Raw genomic sequence first — 20,888 nt, 5'->3', positions numbered from 1 at the left:
TAAGCTATAAGATGCTGTGTAAATCTCAGAAGACAATTCATAGCAAGGCACAGGACTTCCTCACACCAGGACAGGTAGCATCTCCTCAATTATTTCTCTGAACCTTCTATCCAGATATCCAGCAATATCTGGAAGGCAGCTAGTTGAGATCATAGCCTTTCCCAACTAGTTTCCTTCCTGATATTGTTGTATTACAGCTTCCATCATCCATGATCATTGGGTATCCTGCTTGAGACTGATGGGAGCTGTGGTCCACAACATGTGGAGGACCTCAGATTAGGGAAGACTATGCTAAATTGTCTGCTTCAAATGCCAAATTATCTCAGAGGCAGGAAATCTCTGTTTTGCCTTTCCTCAGACCCATTTCCCCCACCTATCATTATAGTCATTTGGTGGGCAGTGAAGCTGAGGGAGACACATTTCCTTGATTTTAATGTCAATTAATTGTAATTAACAATACTAATTCAGGTGTACTTTTTGTTTCCCCTTTCTAAGCATTCTGGACTGCTGTTTACTTTATTCTCGTTTTACTTTGGCTGTAAGTGGCATCGCTATTTTGTTAAATGAATTTATTGTAAGCTATTTTGAGAATTTCTTGTAATACAAAGGCAGAGACATTTGTTTCTTTTGTAATGTTCTTTTGTGCAGGATATATGTTTTTAAAGAAATATATCGCCTCCCTAGTCCAGCCCAGCCCAGCAGATCTGTCCTTCATTCCCTCTCCCCTTAAAGAGGGTAATACAAATGTTTGGAGATGGAGGATTAAGCTTGATTCAGCACAAGGGAAAGGATTAAAAATTCAGCTCCAGAGCCTCTATCCTAATAGAAACTGGAAGCCTGTGTATCTGTTTTAAATTTCAAGAAGGTGGAAGATCTGATTTAGTGATCTGCTATATTGCATCAGTTCATACCAGTGGCATAACATCTGATTCTCTGTTGTTGTATTCTTATTCCTGGACATTGGTTGCGTAATTAGCCTTGCTTCACCATGCCTAATTTATATTGGCTGTGAGTCGTGGAAGACTTGCTTCCTTCCTTGCAGGCCTTTTCCACCTGGCCTGGGAGGGTGGGGCCAGGACGGACTCCAACTACAAAAGCTGAGGCTTGTCCTGGGGTATTGTTTACGCAATGGGTTGGTGCTATTATTGACACTGAATTTTTTTATTGATACTGATATTTTATATCTTATTATGATTTATGTGGAACTTGTTCAGTTTGGTTGTTATGTTGTAATTATGTAGTTTTTCAATGTTGTTAGCCGCCTCGAGCATGGTGTGAACTATGTAAAGGTGGCTTACAAATAAAGTTTTATATATATATATATATATATATATATATATATATATATATGTGTGTGTGTGTGTGTGTGTGTGTGTGTGTGTGTGTGTGTATGTTTCTATATTGATCCTGGGATATTACGCAGAAGGGCAATCAACGGAACTTTGTATTTTTGCAGCCCATAACATTTTACATCCCTCTCTTTTAATAGCTACAACTGCAGAAGAGTGAGCTTGTAGCCTGAATCTCAACCAATCCTTGGGAAGCAATGGAGAAAGTAGACACAGAGACTTTAAGGGAGAAGCCCCACAAGATGACTGCGGACCAGAAAATGAGAGATTTATTCCATCACTTTCCTAAGCCAGGTGGAAACAATGCTTTGCTTTTATATTTCCCGGCCAAGACAAGTTCTGAAAACCTGCAATGAACCTTAACTTAAATTAGAATTTCCATTATCCATATAGGCTCACAGGGGCATAACATACTGGGGGGGGCAGGGAGGCTGAGTCCCCTGGGGGCATAATTTTGAGGGGGTGCAAACCAGGCACCCCTATGCAGGTGTTGGCTTCTGCGGGGATTCCTGTCCAGGCACGTCCTGGTGGGCCCTGTCCTCAGCTCCTCATCCTTCCCTGCCTCCTGCAGGGCTATCTGGGCCCCAGAGTCTGACCTGGCATTGCCACTACATCCCAGACCCTCTCTCTGAATGGCAGCCCAACCAACGCAGTGCTCACTCACTGCTTGCTCAGTATGGTGAGTTGCACGGATTGAGGGAGGCAGGCAAGGGGCAACCCGAGCACACCCTGGCACTCCTCTCCAAGGGCATCAGGGGGATTCACCTGCCAAGGGCCACAATTTGCTAGCTGGGTTCCACCCTGCGTGGGCAGGCAGGCATTGCAGTGTGGCATCAACAGTGAGGACTGGCCTTCTGTGTCAGGCTCCCTTCATTTTCTGCATCCCATGCCCTAGTGTGCGTGCGTCCACCTGGCTCCCACCTGCCCCGGAAGCCAGCAAACCATGCTACGTCACCATATGCATGTACACCTGCTGAGTGAAATGACATTTCCCATGGGGATATTTTCCATGTTGGTGGTTTAACATAAAAGCAAGGAGGACTTGTTCCCAAAAATCTAGCCGTGTTAGTCTGTTTCAGCAAAGAACGAGTGGTACCTGTTGGACGATTTTCCTAACAATATAAGCTTTCATGAACTACAGCTCATTTTACCAGATGCATGAATTATTATCCTGAATTATTGGGTAATTTTCGGGGGTGGGATGGGGGTTGGTAAACAATCAGGACTGTTTTTTTTAAAGTACATATTTCATGGATGATATTGTGTTCAAATATAATTGCAGATAACCAAACAGATACACTGCTTCATTACCTAACCTCATTCATTCATTCATTCATTCATTCATTCATTCATTCATACGTGCATGCGTGCTCTGTGCCCTAAGTTATTCTGCTTATCTCTTTCTCCCATGGTTCAGGAGGGCAAGAACATGGTCAGAAGCAAAACTCCTTTAAAAAGCAGGGGCCTTTAGTCAAAAGCAAACTGATACACACACCAGCAGGGGGAGTTGATGGATTTCACCTGGAGAAACCAGTCAAACTAGTGTCCTTGGGTTTCAGCCAGGTTGGATTCCATTGGATTAAAGCTGAAAACAGCCAGACAATAAAGCTTGCAACTAGGCTGTCTCTTTGGCAATATATAAACCTGTATTCTTAATACCAAATGAAAAAAGATACACTAGGAACACATTTAATGACTTGCATGTGCAATATCTTAAGGATAGAGGAAGTCCTAGACTCACATCAGAAACTCCACAATGTTGCCACCATGGAAAATCTGTTGTGCCAACCATGGCTATCACCACTTCACACAAAAGGGGGAGAAAAGAATTGCAGCTCCAACACAGAAGAAAAATGATATGTCTGAAAAGTTGCTTCTTCCTTCTTTAGAATATTCCATTTTTTCTTGTGTGTTGATAAATTTGGGTTACTTCTTTTCTTCACAGATCATTTAAGGCCCAAAGAAACGCCATGGCTCTTCAGGGTTTGGGATATTAACCAGAAGTTCCTGTTCCTGAAGAACAACATGCTGGTAGCAGCCCCCAAAGATGGCAACTCACCCGGTAACAATGGTTATGATCCCTTGACATCTCACAGCTGCGACCTACATTGTTACTGATTGAACACTTGTGCAAATTCTGGGACTGGGTAACCAGGTGTCAGGAAGTGTCTGATACAGCAGCACTGTCTTCAACTAGGGTCAGAAATGGTGCTCCATAACTTTTTCATGGTCACACCCCACTCTTATCACACTGATCTTTGCCTGTTTTTTGCTTCCAGATTACTTGTTGGCTATGACCCCCAACAGAGAGATGGATAAAAACAAATTCTCCATCTTTTTGGGCACCCAAGATGGAGCACAAACCCTCTCCTGTGGTGAATCTGGTGGTCAACCTCAGCTGACCTTAGAGGTGGGTTTCACTTCTGGTTCAAAGTCACATTCGATTGTTTCAGAATTCTTCTGCTTGTTTAGATGCATCCACCATGACAAAGACTTTAGATATTCTCTGCTGTTTGCTCATTCTTTTTTTCCTTAATCACTGCATTCCATTCTTCTCTCTGTTACCCTTCTGGGCTTCTTCCCTCTCCTTTGTCTTCTTAGCCTGACTACTGGGGAGAGGCAAAGATCTACTGAGGTTTTTACGGGTTGCTTCTGTCCTTTTAGTGAAAGCAAACATTTCCTGATTGTAGGTTCTGCACTCTTCTTCATTAGTTATGAATTTCTCCTTAATTATCCAGCTTCTGTTTCTATTTCCTGTTTTGTTTTTAAATCCAGTAGTGAAACAATTCCTGTTTTGGTATATAAACAAAGATTCAAACTTATGAAAGGCAGACAGGAATTGAAGCTGAAGAACCAGTGGTGGGTCAGAACTTGTTGGACTTTAACTCCCATCAGCCCCATCCAGGACAGCCAATGGTCAGAGATGATAGGAATTGTAGTCCAACAACCTCTAGAGGGCCACAGGTCCTCTCATCCTTTGAATGTAAGGCTTATCTCATGGCTGAATGCTTGGTGTATTCATGACACAATCCAGATTTAAACTTGAGGCTTCCAGTAAACTTTGAATTTTTATATGCTTTGGTTACAATCATTGGGATTTAGCCCCAAGTCTCGCTTTCTCCCAGGCAAAAGATGGCATTCATTTGTGATGCAGTACAACCTTTCTTTCTACTAAACCTTTTGTATGCTTTTTTTATCTTAAATAGGGTAAAGCCATTATGGATCTCTACAACGATGGCAAGGAACACAAGAACTTCACTTTTTTTTCTAAAAGTGGCATCAGAATCGAGACTGGCAGCTTTGAATCTGCAGCATTCCCCGGTTGGTTCCTAAGCACGTTGACCGAGCCAAATCAGCCTATTCGTTTGAGTCATCAAGGAGGTGCTGAGATCACTCAGTTTTATTTTGAAAAAGTAAAAGGTGATTAGAACTTCTGAAAGAGGAGGAAGGTTTTAATGCCAATGTATGTATATCCTAATCAAGTAACAAAATGCCTTTCAGTTCTAACATGTTCAGAACTTCCAGTATTCACTCAAGCTACAAAAACACAAGGAAATTGCAGTTATCATTTTTATGGAAAGGTAAAAGGTTCACTCTGACCGCTGAACAGTCAGACTTGGCAAAGGAAGCAGACTTCTTTTGAAGCTAAAAGGTAAAGGACCCCTGACAGTTAAGTCCAGTTGTGAACGATTCTGGGGTTGTGGGGTCCCTCGCTTTACTGGCTGAAGAAGCCGATGTTTGTCTGCAGACAGTTTTTCTGGGTCATGTGGCCAGCATGACTAAGCCGCTTCTGGCGAAACCAGAGCAGCGCACGGAAACGCTGTTTACTTTCCCACCGGAGCGGTACCTATTTATCTACTTGCACTTTTTTTGGTGTGCTTTCAAACTGCTAGGTTGGCAGGAGCTGGGACCGAGCAATGGGAGCTCACCTCATTGCGGGGATTTGAACAGCCGACCTTCTGATCAGCACATTGCAGCTGTGTTTCCAGGAAAGGCAAGGAGTTAAACATGTCCAAGAGAGACCCCTAGTGACTAAAAAATGTACAGAGCTGCTTATTGTATACAATGGAATTTAAAGGTGCTTTATAGATAATGATTTTAAAGGCAATCAAAATCCATAAAAGACTGTCTGTCCTCAGTTACAGATAGGTAGCCGTGTTGGTCTGCCATAGTCAAAACAAAAAAAAAATTTTCTTTCCAGTAGCACCTTAAAGACCAACTAAGTTAGTTCTTGGTATGAGCTTTCGTGTGCATGCACACTTCGTCAGATACACACAGATTTTTGTCTGTCCTCAGATAGTACTATTTATGCGGGGACATAAAAAGGCACCCTAAAAGCTGAGTAGAGAGAGTTTGTCTGAACAGAAGACAGCTAAGAATTCTTAATACTATGATAATAGGGAAACTCTGAAAACTGCTTTAGAAAGGACAAGACAACTGGATTTATGAACTTGAAGATAAGAGACAGACAGTTACCTTGGGGACGGGTTACCCTGCACGTCTCAAAATAGCCCAGAGCAGAGACACTTTTGAGCAATAGAGAATAATGCTTTGAAAAATGTAAGTTTGTAAGATTGCTCTTAAGGGACCAAAGACAGAATATACCTCAAAAGCTAAAACTAGGGTATGCTAATAGGGACACCCCAACACTGAAAGTAACACCAGAAAGTTAGTCTCCCAGGCTAAATACCGTATTTTTCGCCCTATAGGACGCACTTTTCCCCCTCCAAAAATGAAGGGGAAATGTATGTGCGTCCTATGGGGCGAATGCAGGCTTTCGCTGAAGCCTGGAGAGCGAGAGGGGTCGGTGCGCACCGACCCCTCTCGCTCTCCAGGCTTCAGGAGAGCCGCAGCGCTAGCCCCACAAGGTTGGGGGACAGCGGGGAGGCGGAACGGCACCATCCCGCTGTCTCCCGATGCGGTTTGGAGGCTGACGGCGGGGAGACGCGTGCTTCTCCCCGCCACCAGCCCCGCAAGCTCCGGGGACAGCTGGGAAGCGCAGCGCGTCTTCCCGCTGTCCCCGGACCTGGTCTGCAGGCAGGCGGCGGGGAGAAGAGCGCTTCTCCCCGCTGCCTGCCCCGCAAGCGCCTGGGGGGGGAATAATTTTTTTTCTTTATTTCCCCCCCAAAAAACTTGGTGCGTCCTATAGGCTGGTGCGTCCTATGGGGCGAAAAATACGGTACTTGTAAAGAGTGAACTGTGAGTGAACTAAGCCAACCTGACCTGACCTGACCAGCTGAACTGCTGTAGGAAGCAAGGAAGCTGGGAAGCTGGCTAACTGAAGGGAAGCACCCTTATCTAAGGGGCATGCTTTGAGGATCAAGGTCTCCGGTATTGTACGATTGCCAAATGCATACATCAGACAGGTTCCTTGACTCGCTGCAAATCCTATGCTATAAATTATGCCAGAATCTTAGCTTGAAATTGTTCCTATGTCATATACAGCTGGTCTTTGACCAATTGGGGTTTTCCACATCTTCTCTGTGAGGGAGCAGAGAGAGAGAGAGTGACTACAGACTTAAAAAACCCGTGTATAATTCTTGATCGGTGTGCTGCTGGTTGGCATCCCATGCTACAGCACGCACCCATCTGTGCAAATGAACTAATAAAGCCTTCCTAATTTACCAGTATTGTCCAAGATAATTTTATTTTTAAGACTCTCAAAGCATTAAGTCTTGGGGGCCATTATTTCATTTCTAACCGCAACCAACTTATACAACCAGCATTGCAGAAGGCCCTGTCTCCACCTCTCTCTCTTAAAGACTAAAAAAATTAGTTATATGGATTCAGAGGTGTTTCTAATCCTGAACACCTTTTGAATACAAGAGGTAAAATCCACCTGGGCATTCTCAAAAGGGCCTGAGAGATGCTGAAGAAGGTGAGGGAGGAGACTCTTGCCTGTAAAAGCTTGTAGCTTTACTTCAGTTTTCCAAGTGGCAGCTTCTGGGAACAATAGGATGCCACAAGCCTTACTCAAGCATCCTGGTACATAAAGTTTCCTTGAGGATGCAAATCACACCCACCAGTGCTATTAAGCAGCTATGAAATGTTGTGTAAAGCCCAGGAGAGACTTCAGAGAGGGATCTTTCACACTAAGGCACAGTACTTTCTGACATCAGCGCCTTCAATTATTGCTCTGGACTTTCTACCCGTGTGTTAAAACAGGGGCAGACTTTGGTAATATGTCGCCCTGAGCGAAGCTATAATTTGGCACCTCCCCTTAAATATTTTTTATTTTCACAAAACTTCCTTTTGGTGCAGTTGCTTTTTATGAATCTTCTAAGTAGGTACCTGCATAAATATAGCCTTCCTTCAGTCCTTCCACACCCACACTGCCCTAAATCTGGCACTGCTTAGAATATTAGCTTTCCCCAACCTTCTGCTTTCTAAACAGCTTTCTATACCATCTACTGAGCTGTGTAAGCATGATGCTCTGTGGGTGTGATATGGACTAGATCCCATGGAAGACAACACCCAAACAGGATTTCTATGTAATCAAAACATAAGACTACATGCATTTATGGTGGTCGGAGTCCACCTGGTATTTAAATGGTGCAAGGGGAATAAAAATACTTCTAAAACTAGCAACAAGCATTAAGAATAAACTGCAGGAGATTTCTTAGGCAAAGGTCTTTCTACATACAGTAAATGGTTCTGGTAACTCTTTGATTTCAAGCTATATGCTGCACTAGCTTCAGTGAGAAAGCAATCAAACCTCCCTTGCATCTGCCTGCTTGAATTTTGCAGACCCTTCACCTGGTTTTGACAACTTATTCTTTCAGGGTGGGGTCCATAGTTCATTGGGGGTGAAGTTGGAGGTGCAGCTGCACAGAAATTTTCAAATTCATATAGATGGAGGGAAAGTGGCTTCTTTAGTCTAAGGGCTCCCCTAGATGATCTGTTCATTTAGTACTCTTTGATTTGCTTGTGCAGAGGTTATAAAATGTCCGCTCTTCATTGAACATTTGTTCTGATTTGCTTGTAGGGTGGCTGTATAACAGTGCACATCCTTATTTGTTTGCACAAAGGTTACTGTATGTGATGGACTCCATCACCATCATCCCTGGCTGGCTTGGGCTGACAGTAGTTAGAGTCCACCAACATCTGGAGCTCTGGGAGGAAAACCTTTCATTGCCTACAGAAAGCCACCCAATCTTAAACAGCTCCTCACATACAATAATACAACAACCAGAATGAACATGGACACTGGCACAAGAGCCTGCAATAAATCTAGATGCCAACTTTGTTGCCATGTACACCCGGACAGCATCATTATTGGCCCCAATAACATCAAACATACTGTAATGGCTATCGGGTGGTTGCTCGAGAGCAATCAGGCAAGATGCCTCACTGGTCTGTTCTAAAGCTTTATTACTGGTGCTAAAAAACCTTTACAATGCGGAGTGCCTCTATTCCATGTCTTGCTCATTCACTAGCAGAATCTGAGAGTGGGCGGTCCTTAAATCATCCCCAGTAGAGTAGTCTCTTGACCCCCAGCCTACGCCTCCCCTCTCTGCGTGAAAGCCTACTGCACAAGGAAGTCTTGGGTAAAGGGGGACCTCTCTCCTCCCCGCTTTGCTCAGGCAAGGTGTCCTGGCACCGCCTTGCCTCCTCCGAGCCCTACATCTCCTCCCCACTAGAGGCGTGGCTTCCTTTCTCCGCTGAGGAAGTGCTGCTTCCCACGATCTTTGGGGGCTCTCTGTAATCCATCCGCCTTCCCCCCCTCGCTCCTGAGCCGATGGCAGTTCCCGGACACATATCATCTCAGGCCTATTTAGTTGTTCATCTTCCAACATTATATATGCTATCAAATGCCAACAGTGCCCTTCAGCTCTTTATATTGGACAAAAAGGAAAACTTTACACCAAAGGATAAATGGGCATAAATCTGACATCAGGAATCATAAAACAGGGAAACCAATAGGAGAGCCCTTCAATCTCCCAGTCCATTCTGTGCAGGATCTTAGAGTGGCTGTCTTATTGCAAAAGAATTTTAGAAATACACTTGAAAGAGAAGTTGCTGAATTACAACTCATTACCAAACTAAAAACTATGGAGAGACCTGGTCTGAATAGAGATATTGGATTCATGTCTCATTATACATACTAAAGCTAATTTCGGTCCTATATCTCTTTAAAAATCCCTTGCCCTTCCCTGTGGAACCAACTGCGATAACAGTCATCAACAGTTATAAGGTTGAAGTGACCTCCGCTTCAGAGTATCTGACAGAAGTGTGTATTACACACGAAAGCTCATATCTTGAAAGCTTATATTTAGTTGATCTGGAATCTTTCATCTTTGTTTCATCTTTCATCTTGTTATTTATTATGACTATGACAGATCAACAAGGCTATCCACCTGAATCAACATCTGGAGTGTCATGGGTTCCTCACCCCTGGACTGCAATATTAGTATTATACAAATTTATAGAGCATAAAGCCATGTACAAGAGAAAAGCAGAATAAAACACGGAATTATGGAAGTGCTGTTCCTCCTTTATTCCACAAAGTGGAGATATTGATCCAAATTCTGTTCAGGAGCTTAGCAGTGTCGTGTGGGAAATATTCTGGCAGTTAGTATCCTACCACCAAATAAATCTCCCTCCACATATCTGAGTTAGCCAATTCACACCAGTTAGCCCTAGTTCACACCAGTTAGCCAGTGTTGTTGTTGATGATGGTGGTGGTGGAAATAATGGAGGAGGAGGAATCAAACTTTAGAAGCACATTGGATGGAGGCAAAACCCAGGATCCTATTTCCTCAGCAAGCGTTCCAAATCGCTTTGTCTATATCACAAAATAGGCTCTTGCACCACCCTTTCATGATTTTTCAGACCTCATAGGTTGGTAGTCTTTTTGCAAGAGGACATCATTGCAGTGGAAGCCTGCCCAGTCTGGAGAGGTAAAGCACTATGCAGACTTTTAAGGGCTACTGTCCTTTTAATTGAAAGCTTTGTGAGTTTGCTTTTACTGGTTTCAGTTATTTTTTGTCTTGTCTTTTCTTTGCTGTAAAACTGAGAAAAGAAAAAGAATAAAGTAAACAGGTAATTAAAGTTCCCGGGGGTGGAGATATTGCTAATCCAACAGCCACACTGTCTTATTGATACAACAAGCCTTTCATTTTTATTAAGCATTCATAATTTCTTAGGAAACATGCATTACAGAGCTTTATTTTTAAAACAAAACAAAAAAACCAAAAAAAAAAAAAACCCCCGAAAGAGGTTCACTATTTACAGTAGATCTGGAGAGAGCTAAGGGATTTTCTCTTTTAAATCCATGATGTTTCTGGGTTGGTTCATGAGCGCCCTTTTTGAGCCAAACAAGCCACTTGCTCAGAGTCAGTTGCTGAAATCATTTCATTTCATTTTGAAAACAACAACCATTTTTAATAGATCAAATTCACTGGTATTAGGGGGGGAAATCAGAATGTTGCTGCTATCCATGCTTGGCACCTGTCTGTCTTGAGAGACAATGGGTCAGTGTACCTTAGGGGGTGAGGACAAACTGTTGGAGAATTACAGTGCTTGCTGGTGCTGTGGAGACCAATGCAAGAGAGACATGTTTTGTTGCAGCTAGGGCAGATGAAGGCGTCCGGTTGTACTGCTGCGGATGCACCATGGCGTTTCTTCTGTCTGTGCTCCTCACAGCCGTCATTTCTTCTCTGCTCACTGCTATGGATACACAACTTGACTGTCTGTCTCCAGGCACGGTGGTTGTCTGCAATGCAGTGTTGACGTTGTCAGCCTTCAGGTCACGTTTGCAGTCATCTTCATAACGCAGAGTTGGTCTGCCAATTGACCACCGGGCTTGGATTAAAAACTCTCCCAGAAAGCTCTCTAAAACCCTGCTAGTAAACTTGTTAGGTTACTCACATGTGATGATTTTGAACACCATAACAAAGGTTCAAAAATCCTTAGGTGGTATAAGGTGAAGCCTCAGACAATGGTTGCAGGCTTTTAAAAAAAGAAATATCTAGATGGGATGGTGCCTTACAGTTAGATTGTTAAAGCATGACATTACAGCTCTACACAGCTTGGAGACCCTTCCCCTAATTTCTTTAGTGTGAAGGTTTTCCAAAGTTAGTGGTGAAAGAGAAGCACTCTGGACTTGCTTAAAGGCAGCTTCATCTATTCTTAATATGCATTAATAATACAAATATAGTAAAAGCTATGGTTTTCCCAGTAGTGATGTATTGAAGTGAGAGCTGGACCATAAAGAAGGCTGATCACCGAAGCATTGATGCTTTTGAACTATGGTGCTGGAGGAGACTCTTGAGAGTCCTATGGACTGCAAGAAGATCAAACCTATCCATTCTTAAGGAAATCAGCCCTGAGTGCTCACTGGAAGGACAGCTCCTGAAGCTGAGGCTCCAATACTTTGGCCACCTCATCAATCAATCAAACCTTTATTGCATTAGCATACAGCCATAGCAGGATAAGACAAAAATGCTAGAGAGAAGCAACCAAACAATATTCGAAACGATATTACTGGCATTATGACATTTAAATTACCCTAAAACAATAATGTAAAAATTTTAGTTGCCAGCGCCCCAAAATAGGCTCGGGACATTAGGTTAAAAAGGTAATAAAAGAATTAAAACAGGTCCAGGTCTAGGACACACTACCCAGTCAGAGTAGCCCTGAGTTTCAAAGCCTGCACTATAAAGATTGGCACCCCACGTGAAATTTGGGGATTTGCGTCCACAAGAAGCGATTTCAAACAATCTTCCTTAGATGTGATGGTGGGCGGGATCAAGAGGAGGAGCTTAGTTCTTATTAGCTCATAAATAGGGCAGAAGAAAAGGAAATGTATGAAGTCCTCTACTTCATTCATTGTGCATGGACATAGACGGTGAGTAATAGGGGTCTTAGAGTAAATCCCCTGCAAGAAGGCCGTGGGTATAGTATGGAAACGGGCCATGGTAAACGCTCTTCTCAAATTGGGCTCCGTCAGGTCTATCAAGTAGTTGGCAAGTGATCTTACCACTTTCACTTTAGGGAGCCACATGGAGAGGCGAGCTGTGGTGGACTGTGCCCGGTCCATGGCCTCGTCTCTTGTAAGAATCCAGGCCCGGATTTTATGTTGGTCCCAAGATGACAGCGTGTCAAGATCTGGGAGGGATAGCGTGCAGTAATAGTCTCCATGGCCTTGGACCATTTGTTGTTATGAGAACAAGTTGAAAAGGCTTGGCTGGCTAATAGGGAGCCTGGGGCTTTAATTAATTTACAATAAAAGCTAATAATTCTAATGTGGGCTCTCGCAACAATAGAGGGGAGGCCCAGTTCCGTTCTTAACTGTGCAGCAACCGAGCCCTTGGGGAGACCCAGTAACTTTCGTGCAAAAGAGTTTTGTAGAATCTCGAGCCACCTCATGAGAAGAGAAGACTCCCTGGAAAAGACCCTGATGTTGGGAAAGATGGAGGGCACAAGGAGAAGGGGACGACAGAGGACGAGATGGTTGGATAGTGTTCTTGTAGCTACGAACGTGAGTTTGACCAAACTGCGGGAGGCGGTGGAAGACAGGAGTGCCTGGCGTGCTCTGGTCCAGGGGGTCACGAAGAGTCGGACACGACTAAACGACTAAAAAACAACAACAACAAAATACAAATACAGAGATGCCAGGTTGGAGCCTTGGTGAATCTAGATGAAAGTAAAAACTTGCTTCTGTCCCTTCTCCTGGAGTATTGCCAAAATACTCTGTTTCCATTTCAGCCACGAAGGCAAAGATAAAATCACTCTCACACAGCCAAGGCACAAGAGCTGGAAAGTTACCAGCTACTGAGTGAGGAAATGGGAAATGCATTTTGCAATTTCACAATAGTGTGAGTCCCCAGTCATTTTAATATTTGGTGTTGGCGGGTTTTAGTGTTGATAACCACAAATATGTAGGGTCAAAATCTACGGTGTTGGCCAGAAATCTTTATTAGGTCCCAAATGTAACAAAATAGTGTGAAGGTCCTCCACCCATGTTACAAAAAGCAGGGGACGGATGAGGAAACAACAACGGAAGCTACAGATATTAGGCAGATATTATAGGGATGAACCGGTGTTTAGAGTTAATCCCAGAATGGAGGCTGCATACTGAATTAGTCTCTGCTAATTAGGTCTCTGGTTACCCTAAGGATTTGGCAATAAATGACTGTTCCTCATTTATTAAAACCCCACCTCCAGAAACAACAGAATGTAAGAAGAGGCCACTGGATGAAGCTAGTAGGTGATCTAGCCAAGCATTGTGTTCCCACAACTGCTAGCCAGGGACCTAAGCACATTAATGATCTCCCTGTTGTTTTTTAGTTGTTTAGTTGTGTCCGACTCTTCGTGACCCCATGGACCAGAGCACACCAGGCACTCCTGTCTTCCACTGCCTCCCGCAGTTTGGTCAAACTCACGTTAGTAGCTTCGAGAACACTGTCCAACCATCTCGTCTTCTGTCATCCCCTTCTCCTTGTGCCCTCCATCTTTCCCAACATCAGGGTCTTTTCCAGGGAGTCTTCTCTTCTCATGAGGTGGCCAAAGTATTGGAGCCTCAGCTTCATGATCTGTCCTTCCAGTGAGCACTCAGGGCTGATTTCCTTCAGAATTGATAGGTTTGTTCTTCTTGCAGTCCATGGGACTCTTAAGAGTCTCCTCCAACACCATAATTCAAAAGCATCAATTCTTCAGTGATCAGCCTTCTTTATGGTTCAGCTCTCACTTCCATACATCATTACTGGGAAAACCATAGCTTTAACTATACAGACCTTTGTTGGCAAGGTGATGTCTCTGCTTTTTAAGATGTTGCCTAGGTTTGTCATTGCTTTTCTCCCAAGAAGCAGGCGTCTTTTAATTTCGTGGCTGCTGTCACCATCTGCAGTGATCATGGAGCCCAAGAAAGTAAAATCTCTCACTGCCTCCAATTCTTCCCCTTCTATTTGCCAGGAGGTGATGGGCCCAGTGGCCATGATCTTCGTTTTTTTGATGTTTAGCTTCAGACCATAGTTTGCGCTCTCCTCTTTCACCCTCAATAAAAGGTTCTTTAATTCCTCCTCACTTTCTGCCATCAATGTTGTGTCATCTGCATATCTGAGGTGCCTAGTCCCCAGAAAATGTTATTCAGGTACTGAGGAAGCAAAGGAATGAATGTGTTGTAATCAAAGGACTCTTCATAATGTTCAGGGAGTGGTTTCATTCTTAGCATTCTAAGTAGGATCGGAGCCAACCTTTTCAAGAAGTTCTTTCAAGGCAGTTAGTTTTAATGTCATTTTTGAGTGTGCAAGATGCACTTGCTTGGACACAAGATGCATAATGCCCAATGTGCTACCATTTGTTAAGCTGAGCACAAGAGCCTTCCAGGTTGTTCTTGTGGTTGGTGCAGACTATGAGCCCAGCAAACGTCAGCCTCACCCCCAGCACATTAACTCTTGACCAGAGCAGATCTGGAAGACAGGAAAAGGTGGGGATAAGTGTTTGGAGAAGAGTGGAATGGAGTATTCCTTCAGGGCGTTGATGGACTAAAGAAGCTTCAAGCCTTTGTCTCTGGAATTTTGGATTCCTTACTGTGTAAAAGTTGGCGCCAGGCTGCTAGCAATTAATGCTGGAGATCAAAGCAGCCAAAGGAATGAGGAAGCAACAGCATTTAATTGAGATGGGGGATGAGGCTTGTTGGTCAATCTCAATCAATTAATACACTCAGCAGCTGAGTCTTCGTAGTTAGTTCTTTTAGCAACGCAAGTGTGAAACTTGGTAGCACATCCTGTATGCAATAGACTTATGCAAGCAGCATTGCAGAATGATCTGTCTTCTCTTTTCTCTCAAATGTTTTATAATACAAATGGTCAAGTGAATCCATCCTTGCTCAGAAGTACTTCTATCACTGAACTTAAAAAACAAACCAACAACCAGATGGAAATCCAACTAGGCTTTTCCCAAAGAGCCTGTGAAGTTTTGTGCAGATGATAGACCTGAAAAACTGGTTAAATTAGTATTTCAAGTGCCAAGAATCTGACATGTAAATAAGCATGAAGCATGCAAACCACACCTACCAGCCTCACTGAGCAGCAATATAATGCTGTGCAAATCCCAGGGGAGAGCAGAGAGAGAAGGATCTCTCCCAAGGCACGGGACTTTATCGCACCAGCGCAGGTACCACTTCCTTAATTACTTATCTGAATTGCCTGTCTCTGTGTTGAAATGTTTGTCGTCTACAACCTGCTGCCTTCCAGATGTCATTGGACTGCTATTCCCATCTTCTATGAACGTTGCCTAAGCCGGGTTGGAGTCCACAACATTCGGAAGGCACCAGGTTAAGGACCAGTCTGCTAGATTGTCTGCTTCCACTGCCAAATCATCTGTGAAGCAATGGAGTTGTATCTGGCTTTTCCTCTTGCTAATGTTCCCCATCTATCATGCTTCTTTTTGTGCAAGATATATCTTTCGAAACAAGGCAGCTTCAAACTATGGGCTGTGTTGGACAGTGGAAGGGATTCCCTTGGGAGATGGTAGACTCTCCTTCCTTGGAGGTTTTTAAGTGGAGCTTGGATGGCCATCTGTCTTGGGTGCTTTAGTTGAGATTCCTATATTGCAAGGGATTGGATTAGATGACCCTCATGGTCTTTTTCAACTCCACCATTCTATGATCTAGAGACTAAATAAACCAAACCGGAAGCTCGTCAGGGATTGCAGCCTCTGAAATCTCTCTCTTTTAAAAGCTCCCCCTGCAGAAATCTGAACCTCAACCCCTCCTCAAGAAGAAATGGGGGAGGCTGAAATGATGAAACCCCAGAAAACCGTACAACAGGAAATGAACAATTTATTCAATCATTTCAATATGCCACGTCCAGGTGAAAAAGAATTCTTTACATCGCTCAAGCTAAGTTTTCAAACTATGCCAAAAGCATTATGACAATAGATTTCTTGGGGTCTTTTTAACCATCTAGGAATGGGTGTGATCCATACATTACCAAGTCCCTGGTACTTCAAAATTTGGGATATTAACCAGAAGTTCCTCTTGTCAGTGGGTGACCGGCTGATCTCAGCTCCTAGAAATTCCAACTCACCAGGTAACGGCTCCTACCATGCTTCTCAGCTCCTCCACTCCAGGTGGCTGGCTGTTTTCAAGTGGAACTAGGTAACCTAGTTTCAGGGAGGTGTCTGATTTGGCAGGGCTGGTCCAAGACATTTTTCTGCCTGAGGCAAAGGATGCAGGGGTTGGCAAGGTTTACCTCACCTGGGCCAGTTCACTCCAGCAGAGATCCCTCTGTGGGCCAGACCGTGTGTGTGTGTGTGTGTGTGTGTGTGTGTGTGTGTGTGCTGCCTGAAGTGAGTGCCCCACTTTGCCTAGTGGCAGGGCCAACAGCATCTTCTTAAATAAGGCTCAGCAATGCTGTTGCAGGACTTATCCATGGGGTTCATGAGAGCCACTGTGAAATGGGGAAGAGGAGAGTTCTGGGCTGAGTCTGTTCTAATGCAATGCCTTTAGTCACCAGTTGCATAGGCAGGTGCCTTAGACCTAGTCAAACCATTGCTCCATCATGCCCAGATCACTGGTCCATCTCTCTTATTCCAAGGCTAGTCCATCTTGTCTCACTTATTCCAATTGGCAGTGGTTCTCCAAGGGTATCAGTCAGAGAATGATCTGTCATACCACCTGCCACATGAACTTTTAAACTTGGAGATGGGGAGCCTGTGCCCCTCCAGATATTGCATGGACCATTGGCCATGTTGGCTGGAAGTTGACGTCTAAGAACAACCATGAGAGGGAGGCACAGGTCCTCCATTCCTGCTTCAGCTAGAGATGACAGATGGAGCCAGTCAATCAGCATTGTGCAAGCCTTGCTTCTCATCAGCCTAGAAAATGCCGTCTTCATGCTACAGGAAAAGATGTTGCATGTGTGTTGCAACTGTGGTGAGTGGCCACCATAGTAGATTCACCACAGCCTTATATTGAAATATCTTTCTGTGGCTCCCTTCTTTCAGATCTACACATTTGGATAGTTAGCAAGCCGTAGCAGGAAGATACAGCTGGCAGGGTGTTTCAATTGGAAAAACCCATCCAGTTTGAGAGCAGCTCCCCAAATGGAACAAATAACTCTGAGATTGCAGAGGGAAAAGCCAGTATGGACTAAAATGAGGCACCATGGACAAGATGCATGCAGCAGGCACTGCACAGAAGCAACAAAGAACAATGTTAGGAAACAAGCCTCTAACGCAGGTGCAGGGAAAGTTTGACCCTCCAGTTGCCCCTAGAGGCATGGCCAATAGCCAAGGGTGTTGGGAGCTGTAGTTCAGCCACGTTGGGAGGGATAAAGGTTCCCCACACCTGTTATAATGGTTGGCAGGCAAGGGCTGTAGTTCATTGGCAGAGCACATGCCTGCAGAACAATGTGTGCTACCTCTGAGCTTAGTACCCATTTTAGGAGGTATCAATATTTCTTTTGGTAAAAATTGTAAGAGGACTGAAGGTCACTTCAAGATATAGAATTGTCTGTGCTCTGTGCAAGCTCCTGTGCTATGCAGTGGACCTTTCATGATATGAACATTGGACATACTTCTAGTATAGGGGTTGAACTCTACTTGTACTTGTTCTTATGGGTCACTTCAACAGCTTTCAATCTGAATGGCGGCCTTCCATTCACCTAAGACTCCTGTAACAATAATGCTCTCTCTCCCCCCCCTTCCTCCCTCTCTCCCTCTGCTGATCCTGTTACTGAGTTGCTCACCTCTAGGGGGGTTAGTCACTGTGACCCCTAATGACGCTATTGGGAGAAAAGTCGAAAGAATATCCCCCATCTTTATGGGTAATGAAGATGGGCAACGTACTTTGTCCTGTGTGGAAGTTGGTGGTCAACCTCGCCTAATGTTAGTGGTGAGTTTCATTTGCGCTTCAACGTCCCTTTTGATTCCATAAGAATTATCTGTTTGTTCTTCTTTCAACCAGTATGATTAAGACTGGACGTATTCTATGCTAAACAATCACCCGCACCGCTTACCTGACCTCCCTTGGTGGCAAGATTGGCTCTGCCAGTATGTGTACATCATGCCAATCTGGTGCTTCTTCTGTTTTTTTATAATAATATTTTATTAATTTTCCAAAAATAACAAAAATAAAACAACAAGAATACAAATTCATAACTGAACAAAAAAAATTGACTTCCCTCTAGCCCCTTCCTTAGTTCCATTATTTATCATTATACCACATGTCCATTATAAATTTAAAAACCATTAAAATTACTTATTGTTCATTCATAATATAATTACAAGGAGTTCTATAATCCTACTAATGTATTAACCTGTATACATTGCTTTTGTATATATGCAATAAAGTCCTTCCAATCTTCCTTAAATTCATTGTCTCTTCCTCTTAGTTTCATTGTCAATTTTGCCATTTCAGCATATTCCATTAATTTGATGAATTAATTAAACTTCTTTGGCTGGTACACCTAGTTCTTTCCAATGTTGTGCCAACAGTATTCGTGCGGCTGTTGTTGCATACATAAATAAGTTCCTTTGTAATGCTGATATATCCACTCCTGTAATACTTAGTAGGAAAGCTTCTGGTTTTTTAACAAAAGCTATTTTAAACATCTTCTTCATTTCATTATAAATTAATTCCCAATAATTCTTTTCAATTTTACAATCCCATCACATGTGAAAAAATGTCTCTTCTGATGTTTTACATTTCCAACACTTACTTTCTTTAGTTTTTTTACATTTTAGCTAATTTGACTGGAGTTAGATACCATCTATACATCATTTTCATATAATTTTCTTCAATCGCCACACATGCTGTAAATTTTATCTGTCTTCCATAATTTTTCCCATTCCTCTATCTGGATATTGTGTCCCACAACTTGTGTCCATTTAATCATAACTGATTTTGCCTCTTCATCTTTTGTTTTCCATTCAAGCAACAGATTGTACATTTTCCATATTAATTTCATATTGTTTTCTCTTATTTCTCTCTGAAAAGTTGAAATTTCATACTGATATCATATCTTTTTATCATTCTTAAATATTTCATCTAACTGAAAATATTGCAGCCAATCTGTTACTTTCTCTCTAACTTCCTTAAATTCTTTCAATTTTAAGTGGTTTTCTGATTCAATTAACAACTCTCTGTACGTAGCCCATTCAGTGTCCATATTTAATTTCCCCCCGATATTGCCTCTAACGGAGAGAGTCACCATGGTGTTTTTTGTTCCAATAATTCTTTATACTTTCCCCAGACTTTAAATATTGCCTTCCTGATAATATGGTTTCGAAAGCTTTGATGTATTCTTGCCTTTTCATGCCACCAGTATGCGTGCCAACCGAATCTATTATCATGCCCTTCCAAATCTAATAACTCTGTATTTTTTAATTTTATCCCTTCCCGAATCCAACAAATGAATGAGGCTTCATAATATAATTTCAAAACCGGCAGTGAGAAGCCTCCTGTCTCTTTAATGTCTGTTAAAAATTTGTATTTTATTCTTGGCATCTTAGCCTGCCATATAAATTTTGAAATATCCTTTGCCAATCTTTGAAGCATGCCATATTACCTGTTACCAGGATTGATTGGAATAAAAACAGCATCTTTGGCAATAAAAAGGTAAAGGGACCCCTGACCATTAGGTCCAGTCGTGGCCGACTCTGGGGTTGCGGTGCTCATCTCGCTTTATTGGCCGAGGGAGCCGGTGTACAGCTTCCGGGTCATGTGGCCACCATGACTAAGCCGCTTCTGGCGAACCAGAGCAGCACAAAAACACCATTTACCTTCCCGCTAGAGCGGTACCTATTTATCTACTTGCACTTTGATGTGCTTTCAAACTACTAGGTTGGCAGGAGCAGGGACCGAACAACGGGAGCTCACCCCGTCACAGGGATTCGAACTGCCGACCTTCTGATCGGCAAGCCCTAGGCTCTGTGGTTTAACCCACAGCGCCACCCGCATCCCTATCTTTGGCAATACATTCATCTTAATAACTGATATACTTCCTAACAAAGATAAGTTCATTCTATTCCACATTTCCAATTTCCTTTTTTTAAATTTCCAGGTTTTTTTCATAATTATCCTTATATATATTAATATTCCTTGGTGTTAACCAGATCCCTAAGTATTTCACTTTGTTATGAATATTTATGCCTATTTCTTGTTGAATTTTTTCTTTGTCATGTTTCAGTATGTTTTTAACTAATAATTTCGTCTTGTTTTTATTGAGTTTGAAACCAGCAATTTGTCCAAACTCTTGTATCTTCTGTATAACCTGTTCAAGTGAGATTATTGGATCTCCTACTGTAAATACTAAATCGTCAGCAAATGCTTTCAGTTTGAATTCCTTAATTCCTACGTTAATTCCTCTAATTTTTTCATCTGCTCTAATATTATGCATCAGGACTTCTAAAACTAAAATAAACAATAGTGGGGAGAGAGGACAACCTTGCCTTGTACCCTTCATAATTTTACATTCTTCATTGATAGTATTATTAATTATCAACCTTGCCTTTTGCCTGGAATAGATAGTTTATATTCCTCTTACAAATGTCATTCCAAAATTCATCTTCTCTAGGACCTTCAACATAAAG

The 20,888-nt window shown here is 42.8% G+C and overlaps 2 protein-coding genes across 2 annotated transcripts in view; both read left to right on the top strand.

Annotated features, from left to right (window-relative positions):
* Nucleotides 1-1,502: 1,502 nt before the first annotated feature.
* Nucleotides 1,503-20,888, top strand: part of LOC310750606 (uncharacterized protein) — a 22,626-nt gene continuing 3,240 nt past the window's right edge. The window contains exons 1-5 of the mRNA XM_083589040.1: nt 1,503-1,643; nt 3,295-3,411; nt 3,629-3,759; nt 4,556-4,769; nt 18,050-18,189. Coding sequence (XP_083445166.1) covers nt 1,547-1,643; nt 3,295-3,411; nt 3,629-3,759; nt 4,556-4,769; nt 18,050-18,189 — 699 coding nt within the window. The 5' untranslated portion in view covers nt 1,503-1,546. The remainder of the gene's footprint in view (nt 1,644-3,294; nt 3,412-3,628; nt 3,760-4,555; nt 4,770-18,049; nt 18,190-20,888) is intronic.
* LOC310750661 (interleukin-36 alpha-like) overlaps nt 15,362-20,888 on the top strand; it is a 24,007-nt gene continuing 18,480 nt past the window's right edge. The window contains exon 1 of the mRNA XM_083589138.1: nt 15,362-15,467. The gene's annotated coding sequence lies outside the window, so the exon portion shown is untranslated. The remainder of the gene's footprint in view (nt 15,468-20,888) is intronic.

Source organism: Podarcis filfolensis (assembly GCF_964270895.1).
Source record: "Podarcis filfolensis genome assembly, chromosome: 15".
In the NCBI taxonomy this organism is placed as follows: Eukaryota; Metazoa; Chordata; class Lepidosauria; order Squamata; family Lacertidae; genus Podarcis; species Podarcis filfolensis.
The sequence above is the reverse complement of the archived record's forward strand: the minus strand, read 5'-3'. Positions and strand labels throughout refer to the sequence as shown.